The 12,436-nt window shown below is 42.5% G+C and overlaps 1 protein-coding gene across 2 annotated transcripts; it reads left to right on the forward strand.

Moving 5' to 3' along the window:
• The first annotated feature begins 24 nt into the window (after positions 1-24).
• On the forward strand, positions 25-11,117 carry GLE1 (GLE1 RNA export mediator). 2 transcript variants are annotated; one of them, XM_042052318.1, is made up of 17 exons: positions 26-219; positions 553-774; positions 1,827-1,952; positions 2,121-2,269; positions 2,586-2,646; positions 2,934-3,188; positions 3,922-4,150; positions 4,276-4,391; positions 4,579-4,648; positions 4,986-5,128; positions 5,960-6,150; positions 6,594-6,723; positions 7,046-7,150; positions 8,135-8,217; positions 8,358-8,421; positions 9,124-9,196; positions 9,718-11,117. In XM_042052318.1, the coding sequence occupies exons 1-16, from the start codon at positions 124-126 to the stop codon at positions 9,190-9,192; spliced, it is 2,109 nt and encodes a 702-aa protein (XP_041908252.1). In that variant the 5' UTR covers positions 26-123; the 3' UTR covers positions 9,193-9,196; positions 9,718-11,117. The 2 variants fall into 2 exon arrangements, with proteins under 2 accessions (XP_041908251.1, XP_041908252.1); XM_042052317.1 differs by lacking the exons at positions 9,124-9,196; positions 9,718-11,117 and having other exon boundaries at positions 25-219; positions 8,358-8,976.
• Positions 11,118-12,436: the final 1,319 nt, after the last annotated feature.

Here is a 12,436-nt window from a genome sequence, read left to right on the forward strand (position 1 = left end):
CCCCTCCCGCCCGGCACGAGGCGCATGCGGCCGCTGCGGCCCGGAAGGGGCGGGATGGACCCGGCCCGGCCGTGAGGGACCCCGGGGGCCGCGAGGGACCGCCTGGACTGGGACAAGGTCGCCATGGAGTCGTGGCAGCTCCGCTTTGAGACTCTGGAGGCCCTGCGCCTCTCCAGCAAGGGCCGACTGAGCTACTGCAGCCGCTGGCAGGAGGATGAGGTGAGGGCTCACCCCGGGAGTCGGCCCTGCCCGCTGGGAAACACCGACCGCGCATCTCGGTGATACTGAGGGCTTGAAATACCCCCAGACAGGGTCCCGGGCTCGGGAGCGCGGGTGCAGGGAGCGGGGCTGGCCCGAGGGGGTTGAAATGTCCTGCAAAAATAGGAGAGTCCGGAAAAAGTGTTGGAAAGACGGGAGAAGAAAAAGGGTTAAATGGGATACTGAGCTGCGATGATAAAGCAGCTACTGTCTGTGCAGATGTGCTCACGGTGTGTTAAAGTTTTATTGAATGTTAAGGCCGTGTGGCTTTCACGGAGAATGTTTTCTCTCAAGGCTGCCTTGGAAGGATGTGTGGCTCCCGTTGAGCTCTCCCCTTACTGCGGCTGGGTGCTGGACAGCCTTAGTGGGCAATTAGCCCAAGAAATCACACCCACTGGAACTTCAACGCCCAAACAATCCACTCCCCTCCGAAAACGGGCGTCTGCGGAGAAGATCCCGCCTGGCAGCCACCGGAGCTTTTCACCACCTTCATCTACAGAGCCCAGTGAGACCAAGGTAGCTCTCTGATTATAATCCATATGTTTATGGAGCAGCTGTGAGAAAAAAAAAAGTCCTAACTTGCTGCTATAAATTGTCAGATTAAGGCTGGTTTGTGCTCTGTTAATTTATGGGGAAAACATCCTTAGTTTTAATTTTTTGTAGCATGAACAGGTGTTGATAAAATTGGTATTAACAAGACTTTAGTAGAAAAGTGTTTCACTGTAGACCCAAAGCAAACTCCATTTTTCACCATAACTAAGGAAAATAGTTGGAGCTCTGTTGTGTTATGGATTAGCAGCACAGGATTCATCCATTTGGAGGGATAAGGTCACAGAGGAAGGTCAGGGCTGTTATAAAGGTCCATGAGTTACCACCTTGGGTTCTCTGGAGTCTTTGAGTGACTTACATGTGTTCTGACTACTTTACAAGCCAGAAGAGTAGGAAGCTGGGCAATGAGCAGTTGAGTTGTGGACGTAATTAAGTTGATTAAGCCATTTCATGGTTTGTCTCTGGAAAGAGAAATGTCCATTGTTTTGTTCAATGATGACTTCACCACGTGACTGTGATACTGAGCAGCAAAGTTTTGTATCATTCTGCCTCTAGTGAGACTTAAGAAATGTATTGTGAGGAAAAGATATTAATGAAGCAGCAAGATGTGATAAACTTTATAAGAACGTCTCAAGATTCGTCCTGAAGAATGACTCAAAGTATAAACCTGTCCTGACTTCTTCCAGTGTAACATCTTCCCTGACTGTACATGAGGGGTTTTGTGGGCTTTCTAGGTGTCAGTTGGCCTTTGTCAATGTCCTTGAGACTCTTGGTATGTCTGCTCCCAGTTTTAGTGATTGGAAAAGTAATTATCCCAATCTCATAAATATGCTGGAGGATACTCAAAATAGTGAGGTTGCACTATCGGGTACATAACTGCTCTAGGAATGTGTGTTTGTTGACTCCTTTGTCTGTTTCTCCACAAATAATAGTTTCAGAGACTTGCTTTATCTGTTTTCATCCATGAGTTGCTGATCCTGTGCTTAGTCACTGATTTTGCTTTTATGCTGACCATGCAGGAAAATGATCATCTTAGTCCCCTGGAAATAAATCAAGAAGTTGTTCCAGCAGTTCTGTCATCTAAAGTTGCAAAAGTCGAAGGCTGCATTCGGATGTACGAGGAGATGCACAGGCTGAAAGCAAAGGTAAGCAAAAGTGGTTGAGGGGGTGTCTGAATCGTAGGAGAGCTCCACAGTCAGATGTAACAGTGCAAGGACAGCAAATTATAAATGCTGGGCAGTTTAGTTTGTGTTTTCTTCTGTCCAAATTGTTCAATGACCACCTTTGGTGCCTCTGGCCCTTCTGTAATGCAGGAGAGGCTGAGACAGCGGCAGGAGGAGCAGGAGCAGATGGTGAGGGCAGCCTATGCCCAGGCCAGTGAGCAGCTGAAGCGCTTTGATGAACTGAGGGAGCTAAAGCGGCACCAGGAATTCCAAGAGTTGCAAGAAGTAATGGAGAAGAGGTGAGATTACCTCTGGTATCCTTAGAATTTTATAGCATTTAATCAAAGTGAGGAATAATTCCTGTGCCTGACAGTTCTGTGCTAGTCACTTGTGGTTGGAAATCTCACCTGCTGCTTGTCTTACATTAGCTATCCTGTTAGAGTGGATGGCTGTAGATGTCTGGCTATTGTTGAGGTTTCAGTGGTTAGAAAAAGACAATATTTGTGATAGTTAAAGTTCCTTTAGCTTGTTTTAAGAATAATTTACTGTATGTGCTTTGTGTTATGTCTCCTGTATGTCTTAAATACAGTTTTTCTCTCTTTATGTGTATTGTAGTTCAAAGGAGGCTCAGGGGCAGCAAGAGAAGTTGAAGGAAGAACACCGACATAGAGCAAAGGTCTGAGACTCTTAAGAATTGTCTTTCTTAAAAGACTTTTTGTCTTTCATCACTGCTGGGTGGGAACTGGAAAGACCAATTGATTTATTTGTATTTCCATGACACCCTGGAGTGAGGATGGATTTTCTGGTGCTATCCTGGGCACCTGCTGCAGTGTGGAAATGCAGTAAAGGCATGTGTCATAGGAACAGGAAGGCCCTGTAAACCTGGAGTCATCAGACCAAGAAGGAACTGTAAAACTGGAGTTATTGAAGTATTTTATGCCTCTTGTGTCTTTGTCTCCCCAGATACTGAACCTAAAATTGCGTGAGGCAGAGCAGCAGAGGCAGCGCCAGGAAGAGCTGGAACGTTTGCGGAAGGAAGAGGGCCAGGAGAGACTGCGTCGCCTTTATTCCATCCAGGAGGAACTGCTGCAGCTGAACCAGCAGATTGATCCCAACTACAGGCACAAAGACTTGCCCAGAATCGATCTGTCTGCATACAGCAATCGTGGCAACCAGATCTGTGGACTGGTGTCAGGGCTCATCCGCACCACGAGCGAGGTACAGGCTCTGGAGTTGTTAACTTTGGCTGTCATTCCTTCATAAAGCTCCCTGTAGTTGTCTTCAGAGGCAGCTTGTCATGAGGCCCTTAAATAACATGGCACAGCAACGTTTTTAGATACTCATCCTATAAAGTACCCATTGTTAAAGGGGAATTCTTTCCTCTGGCACTTCAGCTGTTCTCTTGAAAATGGTTTATAAAAATGCATGAGAACTTCTACAGGAGAAAGATTCAAATTAAATTGCTGCAAACTCTTGGTGCTGTAAAGTTCCCTTCTGTGATAGTGGACTGGTTCATGAATTGTTAAATACTGAACATCTTATGATTCTCCTCTCGTCATAAGCTTTTCTGCAGTAGCTGAGCTTCCTTGACATTTTTTCTCTCTAGGATAGGATACAAATCTTGAAAAATAAACCACTAATAAGGCTAATCCTTTGTTGCAGCTTGTCAGCAGAGGGAGCTGTCAAGGCTTTGCACGGGAGTTCACTTGCACTTGTCCAAGTGTATTCTGAATTTTTGTTGTCCAAGATCTGATGAGATTTAGTAATGGACTTATATTTGCAAATATTATGACCAATGTTATGTACAAATAAAGGAGACGGGAATAAAATATGTAGTTAGCTCCCAGATTATCTGAAGGTAGATTCTTCAAAGGCTCCTTCCTCTTGCTGTTGGCCCTCTGACACTGGAACAGAAGGTTAATGCTGTGTTACCTCTCCCGTTTCTCGACAGAGAGGGTTTCCTACTCAAGCAGATGTGGCCAGCACTGAACGAGCCCTGCAGGAGATGCGAGGGTTGATATCCAGCATGCAGCAGGAAATCGCTGCAGCTCTGGAAGAAAAAAAGAGGAAAGATGAAGAGGAAGAGAAACAAAAGCAGAAAGAATTAGAGAAAAAAGAGCAGATGAAGAGTCAGACTCCTGCCCCTGCACAGCAGTCGGGAGGAAAGCAGCAGAAGGAAGGTTGGTTAGGCTTTTTTTTTTGATCTTTTTTATTTCTTTGCCTTGCATTTTTAAAAAATGAGTTTTCTCACTAGAGGTTTAGGTTTTTCTTAATTATCATACTTTTTGGTTTTTTTTAATAACAGGACTTCAAGTTAAAACAGAAGAAAGTATCATGCAGTGGTACCAGCAGCTTCAGGATGCTGCTGAGCAATGTGTTGCTGCTTTCAGTGAAATTGGAAACTGCAAAGGCAACACTGAGGTATGAACAAATTATTAATACTGTTGAAGAGAGATTATCTTAATTTCTAGGATAAATAGGACAGCTTTCATAAAAAAAAAAAATTTCTGTTTTAGCAGCCTCTGTTACCAGTCTGCTCATCCAAACTATTACAGATATATACTTGTTTGGAAAGGATTTTAAAGTTGTTTGTTTGTTTGTTCTCCAGGTGAAGAAGATAAAAACAAACTTGCAGAAAGCAGCTACAATCCCTGTGAGCCAGATCTCTAGCATATCAGGTCAGGAAAACACCAAGAGCTCAATTCCACTGAAATTCCTTTTGCTTTAAAGATTTTATCAGGGCACAAGCATATCAAGTGTTCCTGTAATTATCCCTACAGCGGAAAGCTGACCCACACACAGCCTATCTGTACAGAACTGTTTGCTTGTGTTTTGAAGGCCTGTTGCTTCCCTCAGGGGCATCTTTCTTCATCAGGATTAAGTTTGGTTAATCAGATGGAGCAAAGGTGCCCTTTGGGATGTGGGTCTGGTGGTTGTGAGCTTGATGTTGTCTGGGTAAGACTTGTCTGCTGTTCCTTTATCTTCTGTCTCCATACATTCCTTATGTATTTGCAGGCTCTAAGCTGAGAGAGGTGTTTGACAAGATCAATAACCTGCTGTCTGGGAAGCCTGTTCAGACTGAAGGGCAAACGGTGTCAGTGACTCAGCATCCACAGGGGCTGGAGTTTGTTTGTTACAAACTTGCAGAGAAGTTTGTGGTGAGGAAATCTCTTCTTCGGGGTGGCACAGGTAGCCAGTGCTCTAGGAGATGCTTTTGGATGCTGAACTGTCTTTTCAGCTATGAAGAACAAAATCACTGGGTGTTCAGTTTGCCTGTATTAATGCAATGAAAGAACTTAGTTTCTCTTCCCTTCTGCTCCTTATTTTATTTCTTCTAGTAGGAAAAACTCTTTTAATTTTCAGGCTTACATCTTGCATATTTTGAACTAGGTAGGTATAGTGTTGTGGGAAATAGTTTGATAGTTAATTTATGGTGTATCACAAAACTGTATATAGGCTCAAACCTTATATCTTGGCAGAATTTGGGGGACAAAAAACTGCAACACTAAGGCTCAAGAGGCAAACTTCAGTCCCTGCTTTGTTGTTAGCACCTCTCAAGAAATGAAGTGTCATAGTTTAAGTTGTTTTTTGAAGTTGGCAGTATTTTTCTCTAGTCTTTAGTTGTAAAATTTGGACTGTTTGAAGCTGTTAGCCCTGCAGGAACAAATGCATGGAAAAATCAGCCCATGGAGTAAAACTGTGACTGATTTCTTAACATTTGAAAATGATTGTTTGGGTTGAGAATATCTGTGCAGCCTGCACTTTGGGCCTGTGTTTGCTAATCCCATTTTTCTATCCTAAGCCAATGTTTATTGTCCTCCGTGGGAGCTGAGGACATGTGGCTTCATCAGCTTTTCTATCCTTGACTTCACAGCCATGGAAATGTTCAGATCCTTTAGTAAAGGCTAACTACAAAAACGAGGATTTTTTTTTTTGCCTGAAAAATGGCTTGAAGGAGTAGTGGCTGACTTTCCTTTTCCACCCTGCAGAAACATGGGGAAGGAGAAGTATCTTTTCACCGTGATTCAGCTTTCCCAATTGCTGTGGTGCTCTCAGGAATCTGGGAATTACATCCTCGAGTTGGAGACATCTTTTTAGCTCATCTGCACAAAAAGTGCCCATATTCTGTGCCATTTTACCCTGCTCGGAAAGAAGGGACTTCTATGGAAGAATATCAGAGGTAAGTTTATTACTGGACTTTTTCTGCATGAACCCTGCAAGGGTGAAGACTATTCTGAGTGAACTCCACTTTTCCCCATCCCTGAGCGCATCGGCATTGACTCTGGAGGTTCATTCACAAATGTGTAAAAACTGTCTTGTTCCAGTCCCCTGCCATGGCAGGGACACTTTCCACTAGACCAGGTTGCTCAGAGCCCCATCTAACCTGTCCTTGAATGTTTTCTTGTATGGGGGAGCCACATCTTCTCTGTGACTTGTTCCAGTGTCTCACCAGATGGTGGAACCTACAGTCCAGAGGGTCATGATCAGCCTTTGCAATCATTCTTGCATGGTTTTGAAGAATCCCTATTCCCAGTACAGTTGACTTCAAGTAAGCTGAGAGCTGCAGGGACTCAAGTGAATGTGTTTTGCTATACTAATAGTAGAATGTTTTCTCATACTTAGGATGCTTGGATATGAAGTTCATGATTCTAAGGTGGAAGAACAAGATCATTTTCTTAAAAGGATGTCAGGAATGATTCGTCTCTATGCTGCCATCATTCAACTCCGGTGGCCTTATGGAAACAAACAAGGAGTATGTGTGTGGCATTATACTTAGAACCTTGTTACTATCCCAGGAGTCTATTAAATGTATTAGAAGCTTGTTTTGTAGTTAAGGTGTGCTGAATTTAAACTACCTTAGGACACGTTTGAAGGGAAATGGTCATAACCATGATGAACAAAGCAATGCCAAGTAATTCATGGTGTGGACTTCTACTTCCTTTATGTTTTCACAATGATCAAGTTTTATGTCAAGTTTTATAAAGAAGAAAGTAAATCAGAAAACTGTCTGTTTTGATAATTGTGTTTTACAGGTCATAAAGCAAGTGCTGAGTAGCTTCTTTCTTGTCTTGTAGGCACATCCTCATGGTCTGAGCTATGGTTGGCGCTGGCTTGCACAGATGTTGAATCTGGAGCCTCTGGCAGATGTGACAGCTATGCTGCTTTTGGATTTCCTGGAAGTAAGTGGTGTGGATAACTGGTAGTAGTTAAATGTCACCAGTTTAGATCCCTTTCGGGTTCTGAAGGGATTGCTGAGCTGAGATTGACAGCAGGTTTTTTTAACCTGTTCTTATTCCTTCAGAAAGGAATGGGAATATTTCCACGTTCTTGCAAGTACAGCTTTGGAGCTGAATGATTTCAAAACTTAAGTTTTTATAAACACAACTTCTGTTGTTGTATTTGATTCTGTTTAAGGTTCCTGGTATTTTAAAAATAGCTGTATGGTCTTACATAAGGTCTGTTCTAAGCACTTGGCAGTTTGTACAGTGCAAGGAGGTCCTGTGGCTGTGCCAGCCAAATTGGTTCATAAAACAGGGTAGGTTTTTCAGGCTGAAAAGATCACAGCCTGATGGATATTAATCTTATATCCTAAGATACAGGCCTGTGCTACATAAGAGCCAAAGTTAAAGGCTGAAGTCAGGGGACACAAACACTGTTGAACACAAGCAGCTTCTCTGCTCTTCAAATGCTTTTAAAGAACCATAAAAGTACAGATGAGAAAGTGGGCAATGAAATAAATTCCCCATGGGGGGGGGATTCTGTTAGGGGTAGTGAGGTCAGAATCTTTTACAGTCATTTGTCCTGTAAACTGCCTGTGTGGAGAAGGCTGATGAATCATTGCACACAGCAGTAATCACAGTGGGGAAATGATCACAGTGTGCCCCAGCAAATGGTGTTAGGGAAGAAAACTATTTCTGGAGGAAGAATGGGGTGAAACGAAGGATAACAAAATTCATGTCAGTGGCCACCACAGTCAACAGGAAAAAAGGTGATTGTGGTAGCAGTAACAGCATTTAGAAGATTTGCTTGTTTAATGTAGGGGTATTTCTTTAAATGTCTGAATAAAGCATTAAGTCATTAGTATGGAACAGGTTCATTGCAGCTGTCATGCACGCCTGAAACCCAGTTCTGTAACCTGCTCTTCGTGCCTTTCTGTGTCACAGGTGTGTGGCAATGCTCTGATGAAGCAGTATGGGATTCAGTTCTGGAAAACAATGTTCTTTATCCAGAAATCCTATATCCCAAGGTATGATATCTGGGGTTAGGAATGTTGGTGTTTGCTCTTAAATGACTCATCCATGTTTTCCAATCTCTGCCATCCACCCCCACTTGTGAATCAAACCCAACTTTCTAAATAGATTTTTAAACGTGCTGTTGTTTCTGCAGAATTGAAGCTGTGACCAGCTCTGGCCAGATGGGCTGTTTGTCACGTTTGAAGAATTTCGTGCAGGTAAAGCAGTTTTGGCGTTTTTTTTTAGTTCATTTAGTTTTCAAGTATTTTGGTTTGGGTTTTGTTTTTCCCCATCATTGAATATATGCATCATTTGGATAATGAGGCTGGCACTTCTTGCAGCACACCTGATAATTCAGACCTCTCTCTATGATTTAACCCATCTTCTGTAACTTTTCAATTACTGAATTACCTTAATGATAGTTATGATGTCAAACATCTCGCTGCTTTCTTACCTCACATCTGATTTTTATCAATGAAAATGTATTTTGATTATAAAGGAAGAGCAGTGAGAGGAGATGTACAGGTTGAGGAGGATTCTGCTGAGTCATTTCTGTCACGGCTATTTCTTATCAGTAGTTGCTTGCTTTTAGCACTTGTCCTGATTAGGTATATGGGGAAGTGACACTTTGAACTGCTCTCTGTAGTGCTTGTTTAGCATTGCATTCTGCATATATTTTAAATAAAGCTTGCAAAACTGTAAAATACGTGATTGTTTAAATTGTTCTCTGAATGTTGACTTAGACTATGATATTAAAATATGACAGCTTTGAAGTTGTACTTTCATTTTCTAATTAATTCTGGTACATTTTATTAGCAATGCTTTGAATATATGGTAAGAGCCATCAGAATTCCTGAGAAGAGATGCCAAATTAAGATACATGTTTATTTCTTTTTATTATTTGTCTTTCTCTCCATTAGAAATGTCTACAGGCAGAGGAAATTCCATTACCAAAGGGCATTCTGACACCTTCCTTTTGGAGAACATAAATCGGTATTTCCTTTCCCCTGGATGTCAGTGCTTTCAGACCTGGCTTTTTGTTTACACGTAAAGGCAAAATATATTCTGTGCATCGAATCACAGTGGTTTGGGTTGGAAGGGGCCTTAAGGATCATCTCATTCCAGTCCCTGCCATGGGCAGGAACACCTTGCACTAGACCAGGCCCAACGTGGCCTTGGACACTTCCGGGGATGGAGCAGCCACAGCTTCTCTGGGCAAACTGTGCCAGAGCCTCCCCACCCTCACAGGGAGGAATTCCTTCCCAATAGCCCATGTAACCCTGCCCTCTGTCAGTGGGAAGCCATTCCTGCTTGTCCTGTCCCTCCAGGCCCTTGTCCAAGGTCCCTCTCAAACTCTCCAGGAACCCCTTTAAGGCACTGGAAGGGGTTCTAAGCTCTCCCTGGAGCTTTCTCTTCTTCAGGTGAGCACCCCCAGCTCTCTCAGCCTGGCTCCGGAGCAGAGGGGCTCCAGCCCTGTGATTAACTCTGTCTTTCTTCTGGACTTGTTCCAACAGATCAACGTTTCTTGGATGGGGAGCCCCTGGACGCAGTTTAGAAGAATGAGAATAAAATATTCTATCAACCTTAACGTTTAATTCAAGAAGATTTATTTGTTAAACTTGGAAGTTAATCTTTGCATTAGATCTTTATAAGTTCTTTTATAATAAATTACTGAAAATTCAAGACTTTTCCTTCATATGTTTAAACACGAGGAAGATGCCTTAAATCCATTGTCCTGATGGCTCCGGAGGTTAAGGACTCTTGGACTGAAAAATTGCACAGTGCTCTTCAGCTTGTGGAAGTGAAAATACCTCACAGCTTTATGAACTTTTAACAGTGTAATCGATCTCAAACTTACTGCTAGAACTTTATTTTTGTATTTCTTACATCTGTCTTTTATAATTCAACTGTAATGATGCTGATGGACTTGTTTGTCTCAACATCATCTAAAAACTATGGTGAGGCTAGTGAAGGCTGAACCACGCTGACACTTGTCTCCTTTGGATGTAACTTCACTCTGAAAGGCAGGACTCTGAGTTGAAGGGAGGTAGACTCACTGCTCCAAAAGGTTTGTGGGGGAACAAGAGCTCCTGTAGCAATAAAAGATCTAAGATTTTTTTCTGTTGGAGAGGGGTGGTCGGGAAAATCCACAGCTCGTTGGTGAATACAGGAGATGGGAAATCTGTTGGATTTACAGTGAGCTGTCCTTGAACTGTTTTTTCTTGAAGATGAGAAAATTCACTTTTAAGTTCTACAAGGTAGTCAATTATCCTGGTAATACACTCTTGCAAGTTGAAAATGTTATTTTTACCAGACTGGGGTTTGTTTTCGTAGAGGCACAGCGATTTGAAGCTGTAGAATGTGGAGTTGAGGCCATATGAGAATATGAATTTGATTTTCTATGAAGTTCTTGAGATTTCTGAGAAGAGGTTGTAACATGTGCTTTGGAATTCAGGCCTGTAAAACCCTTAATGTTGGCTTTAAAATGGTCTAGTACCTAAGTTAAATTTGTATTTGGTTTATGTATTTTGTAAACTGATTCTGGAATTTTTTAGACTACTGTTACCTTGTGATTGTTCTGGGAAATTGGAAATATCCTCCCGGTATCCTTTTTGCCAGATAACTCTGAAGCAATGCAACTTCCATTAGTATACTTGAAAGTTACAAGGTTTTTTAATACTGAGTGGAGATGTTTTAATTATATATTGCATATCCATAATTACGGTGGAGATTCACTTTGGCAAGACAGTAATTGGTCCTGTCTGTTAGAAACAATTGTCTGTCTGTGCCAAACTCAAGGAGGAATTTGATGATGTACTTGTGAAATACAATCCTTTTCTTCTTTTTTTGCTGACAGCTACTAAGGGTTTTTAACATTTGTGGCATAAATAAAAGTATATATTTTTATAAAAAACAAGGTATCCTTTTCTGCCTCAGTAAAGACCATCCATATACCTACTATTTTAAAAATACTAATAAGATTTTCTAAATGAATAATGTATGTGCTTCATGAGAATCAATATTTATTTTTAGATGTAGTTTGAGGTAATATCTGCTGCTTGAGCTGAATGTTTTACTTGTTTTTGTCATTTTAGCAGGTTTAGATGTTAGCCAGTTGGTGTTGTGAAGATGCAGTGCAAATAAGGTCATATGCATATATTCATGGTGTTTTTACATGTATATTTATATGAAATATGACCAAGGAGAGCATCACAGATGTGAAAATACTGTGCCTTCAGGATGAGATTGCATCGAAGTTGCTGTGAGTCAGACTTCTGCTTGGAGAGGAGTTCCAGGCAGTCCCAGGGATGCAATGTCACCATAAGTGCCTGTGCTTCCAGTTAAGTACTTCACTCAAATAAAGTGTTATTAATTCACACAGCCATCAAACCCACTCACCACTTTGAGCCAATAACATTCTTGCTGCATTCCAGCCCTCTAATCTCTAATTATTTAATTTTTTTTAGAGTAGAATGTGTCTATTTTAAACATTGATTTCATGCTAAAGGCTCATTTGCTTTTGAATTTATGCATCGGGTTTTCAGAAATAGCTTTCCCTTGACAGGCATTCGGAGCCTTTTGATGCTGTGTCCTTGCCAGGCTTCTGGGTGACACGGTGCTTCAAGCAGCCACTCTTACCTATACATCTATACCTCTGTATATAATTTATATATATATATATGTGTGTGTACTTTATATATATATATAAAAATACATTTCTATATAATGTAAAACTAACGAAGCTGCTGCTTTGAGCATGGCTGGATGCTGCACAGGTGACCTGTCCCCATAACTGAGCCAGAGAGCCTCGACTCTCTAAGACCCAAACTGACCCTGACTCCGGAGAAGGGGGCAGAGACCCCTCTGTCGCCCCCCTGCGCGGACATTTTAACCGATTCCCCCTCAAATCGTGTATTTTTGTGGTGCCCGAGGCCGGTCCCTGCAGGGCACAAACGCCTTCCGCACCCTGCTCCGCCGCTCGGCTCTTTCCGGAACCTCTCGGTTGCTTCCGAAACCCCTCGTTCCTTTCCGGACCCTCTCCCTCGGTTTCTCCGAACACCTCTGTCTTTCCGGAACTGCTCGCCTTTTTCCGGAATCACTCGGCTCTCTCCGGCTCCCCGCTGTTCACCGGTGGAGCTCGGGTGGGCGTGGCCTCCCCTCACCCCTTTCCCGATTCTTTCCGAAGTCCTTCGGCGCTTTCTGCCGACCGAGCAGGGCCGCTCTGCGGCGCTG

This window comes from Corvus kubaryi, unplaced genomic scaffold (genome assembly GCF_017639235.1).
Source record: "Corvus kubaryi isolate FWS band 111438036 unplaced genomic scaffold, C.kubaryi_AGA036_p1.0 78, whole genome shotgun sequence".
Taxonomy (NCBI): domain Eukaryota; kingdom Metazoa; phylum Chordata; class Aves; order Passeriformes; family Corvidae; genus Corvus; species Corvus kubaryi.

Bases quoted from the DNA above. Each gene is read 5' to 3' on its own strand.
- GLE1 (XM_042052317.1), top strand. From the start codon at position 124: ATGGAGTCGTGGCAGCTCCGCTTTGAGACTCTGGAGGCCCTGCGCCTC. The intron at 220-552 runs GTGAGGGCTCAC...TTTTCTCTCAAG, and splicing joins GCCGCTGGCAGGAGGATGAG to GCTGCCTTGGAAGGATGTGT. The intron at 775-1,826 runs GTAGCTCTCTGA...CTGACCATGCAG, and splicing joins CAGAGCCCAGTGAGACCAAG to GAAAATGATCATCTTAGTCC.